A 3,670-nucleotide genomic window follows, 5' to 3' on the forward strand; every position below is an offset into this window, starting at 1 on the left:
TCCAGTGTTAACACTGCAGCCAATGGCCCTGGGGCAGAGCCATGAAGAACCTTTTTAAATGGAGGGAAGATTTTGCACAAAATAAGCTGGATCCTATATCACCTTCCCAAGGAATCAGAAAGTAATTATTTTTAAAGAAAATGAACCTATACTCAAAACCAATGTACAGCCTCAAAAAGAACAATCTAGGATGAAAAAGCTTCAGAGAAATACAGCTTATTAACCAATATCTTACTTTGGCTAAATCAACACAGGGCAGCAATACAATTTATGACTGTGTTTAGAAGCATAGCCCACCATGGTCTCATACAACGGGCTGCTAGTTACACGGGTGAAAACAGATGACAGAGATGATAGCCCTTTAGCCTTTTGCAACTTGAGAACATAAAAAGAAAGAGGCTAACCAGCAGAATTGGACATTCAGGTATTCACTTGCCCAGCCCAAGTTAGAAGGCAGCTAACCACTGAATCTCATTTGTGGCATTCTCAGTATGTTCCACTGACAGACACTGGTGGTTCTCAAACTGACCACATACCAGAATCACTTGGAAAGCTTTTCACAAAACAAATGCCCAAACGAATTCAATCTGGAGGGTGTAGCCCAGAAATCGGCATTCTTTAGGCTCCCCAGGTGGTTCTCCCGTACAGCTGGGATGCACACCACTGATGCCTCCCTTTAGGATAGCTGTGGCATGAAAGCCACACGAGTGGGACTTGTATCTAGATTTTTTTTTTCCTCCCTAAATTCCACTAGGAAAAATGAGTTTTACAAAAAAGGCACAGTTGTGCTTCTCTGAAGACACAGCCTACTGCTTGCGAGGTGCTGCCTCCCGGAGATTATCTGGAGCGCTGGCTGAAAAGAAGGAAGTCTTTGTCTTGGCAGAGCAGGCAGAGCTTCAGGGTTCGGCAGGAGCCTCCAGCAACGAAGAATGCCCAGACGCCCATGAGCACCATGATTGCATATGACAACACCAGATTTATCCCATAATGAGGACTTATGAAGGTCTGCAAAGGAAAAATAAATCGGCTTGGGTAATAATGGCAAACTTATTAAGTATGTGGAGTAACCACAGATAAAGGAGAATATGGAACATTTTCAATAGTTGGGGTCTGTTTCCCTAAACATACAACATATGTCACTGTTGAGGAGCCAAACCCAAAAAACCCACTGCCATCGATTCTGACTCATAGTAACCCTGTAGGACAAAGAACTGCCTCACGGGTATCCAAGGCTGTAATCTTTATGGAAGCAGGCTGCCACATCTTTCTCCCACAGAGTGGCTGGTGGGTTTAAATTTCCAACCCTTCAGTTAGCAACCAAGTGCTTAGTCACTGTGCCACCAGGGTTTCTTTGCTGAGGAGCACTTGGACCCCAAAAGACAAACAGAACTAATAAATTCACCTAGTCAACAGACACCACCGTGTAGGTCCTGTGATTTGCTATGTTCAAATGGGAACTGATGGAAAACCCAATTGAAGATACATGTTCTATAATCTGGGCCCTAGTGTAAATTAATTTCTGTTCATTAAATTGGCTTTTAGAATTTGCAAGAAATTGAGGCAAGCCCACATTCAAGAGGACATGAGAGAATAGCATCTCTTTTTCAGCTTCCAAATTGCTGTGGGTTGCAAAAGTTTATTCATTTTAAAAAAACTGATGGAGGTGTCACTATGGACCAGGTAATGTGTTAGGGGCCAGGAATGCAATAGTGAAGACCAAGTCTCTACCCTAACTGAACTTACATGCTAGTAGGGGAGGCAGTTAATGGACAAAGAAATAAATGAATAAACCAGTAACTACAAACTGTGATGAAATCTGTTGTTGTTACATGCCATCAAGTTGGACCCAACGCATAGAAACCCCTCCTTGGGTTTCCAAGGCAGTATCACTACAGAAGTAGATTGCCCAACCTCCCTTCCAAGGAGTGGCTGGTGGGTTGGAACCGCCAACCTTCTGGCTAGCAGTTATGTGCCTTAGGCACTATGCTACCAGAGCTCCTGTGATGAATACTAGGACAGAATAATTTTAATTGTGATGATGCTGGGATGGGTAAGAACAAGGTGATCTACTTAGGTCAACAAAGTCCTTGACGAAGTGAAATTTGAGACCTATAAGGAGCTCTGGTGGCGTAGTGCCCAAGGCGTTTGACTGCTAACCAGAAGGTTGACACTTCAAACCCAATAGCCACTCTGCAGAAGGAAGACTAGTCAGTCTACTTCCATAAATATTTACTGTCTTGGAAACCCAAAGGGGGTCACTATGAGTTGGAATTGACTTGATGGCAGTGAGGTTTTTTTTTTTTTTTTTGCTAAGAGGAGGCAGAATGAGCCATGTGAAGAGGCAACATAACATTCCAAACCAAAGGAAAAATGAGAACAAAGGAGAGCAAAGAGCTTGAAGCAACTGAGACTTGAGAAGAGGTCAGTATTAATGATACGCAGTAATGGAATGAGCAGCACACAAGATGAGGTCAGAGAGGAAGGCAGGGACCAACAATATTGTAGGCCATAGTAAGGAGAGAGGTTTAGGTAGGAGAGCTGAATGATCTGACTTTGATTTTTAAACCACAATAAATGGATTAAAAGAGGCTATGTCGAAAGCAAGCAGACTAGTTAGGAAGACTTAGACTAGGGTAGTGGAGGTGGAGAGAGTATATGAGGCTTAAGGCACATGACCAAACCAAACCAAAAAACCAAACTCACTGCCATTGAGTTGGATCCAACTCACAGCAACCCCTCCTTGGGTTTCTGAGGCAGTATCCCTATGAAAGTAGATTGCCCAGTCTTATTTCTCAAGAGTAGCTGGTGGGTTTAAACCCCCAGCCTTCTGGATAGCAGTCAAATGTCGTAGGCACTACACCATCATGACAGGCAATGTATATTTTCTGTCCCATTCAGAATAATTCTACACCTCAAATCACTGAGTTCCAATTTACTTTACAGGACAGTAAAACAAGTCCACGAGAGCCAAAGTATGATATTGAGTATATTCCATCTGAATTTAGAGGCATTCGTTTGTTTATGTATTCATTTGGTTTCACAGTAGAGTTGGCTATAATCTTTATGGAAGCTGCTTGCCAGGCATCGTTCTGCTGCAGTGCCACTGGGTGGGTTTAAACAGGCAACCTTTGGGTTACGAGCCGAGTACAGACCGTTTATATCACCCAGGGACCTTTCCACCAGAATTTAGAGACCATTATAAAAAACAGATTTAAACACTAATGACTGAAAACCAGAGGAGTTGTGGGATGATATCAAGGACATGATACACAAGGAAAGCAAGAGGTCATTAAAAAGAAGGAAAGAAAAGACCAAAATGGATGTCAAAAGAGACTCTAAAACTTTCTGTTGAATGTAGAGTAGTTAAAGAGAATGGAAGATTTTAAAAGGCAGCTCATGAAGATAAAGTACTATAATGAAATGTACAAAGACCTGGAACTAGAAAGCCAAAAGGGAAGAACATGTTCACATTTCTCAAGCTGAAAGAAATGAAGAAAAAACTCAAGTCACAACTTGCAATACTGAAGGGTTCTAAGGGCAAAATGTTAAACGATGCAGGAAGCATCAGAAGAAGATAGAAGGAATACACAGAATCACTGTACCAAAAAGAATTGGTCAATGTTCAACCATTTCAGAAGGTAGCATGATCAAGAACAGATGGTACTGAAGG

At 42.1% G+C, this 3,670-nt stretch overlaps 1 protein-coding gene across 1 annotated transcript in view; it reads right to left on the reverse strand.

The window, feature by feature from the left end:
• Positions 1-837: 837 nt before the first annotated feature.
• The window catches only part of APH1B (aph-1 homolog B, gamma-secretase subunit), a 35,057-nt gene continuing 32,224 nt past the window's right edge, over positions 838-3,670 (reverse strand). Inside the window, exon 6 of the mRNA XM_007958037.2 lies at positions 838-1,005. Within this exon, the coding sequence (XP_007956228.1) occupies positions 838-1,005 (168 nt within the window). The remainder of the gene's footprint in view (positions 1,006-3,670) is intronic.

This window comes from Orycteropus afer, unplaced genomic scaffold, assembly GCF_000298275.1.
Source record: "Orycteropus afer afer isolate SDZICR_OR568_19922 unplaced genomic scaffold, OryAfe1.0 scaffold00015, whole genome shotgun sequence".
NCBI classification, from domain to species: Eukaryota; Metazoa; Chordata; class Mammalia; order Tubulidentata; family Orycteropodidae; genus Orycteropus; species Orycteropus afer.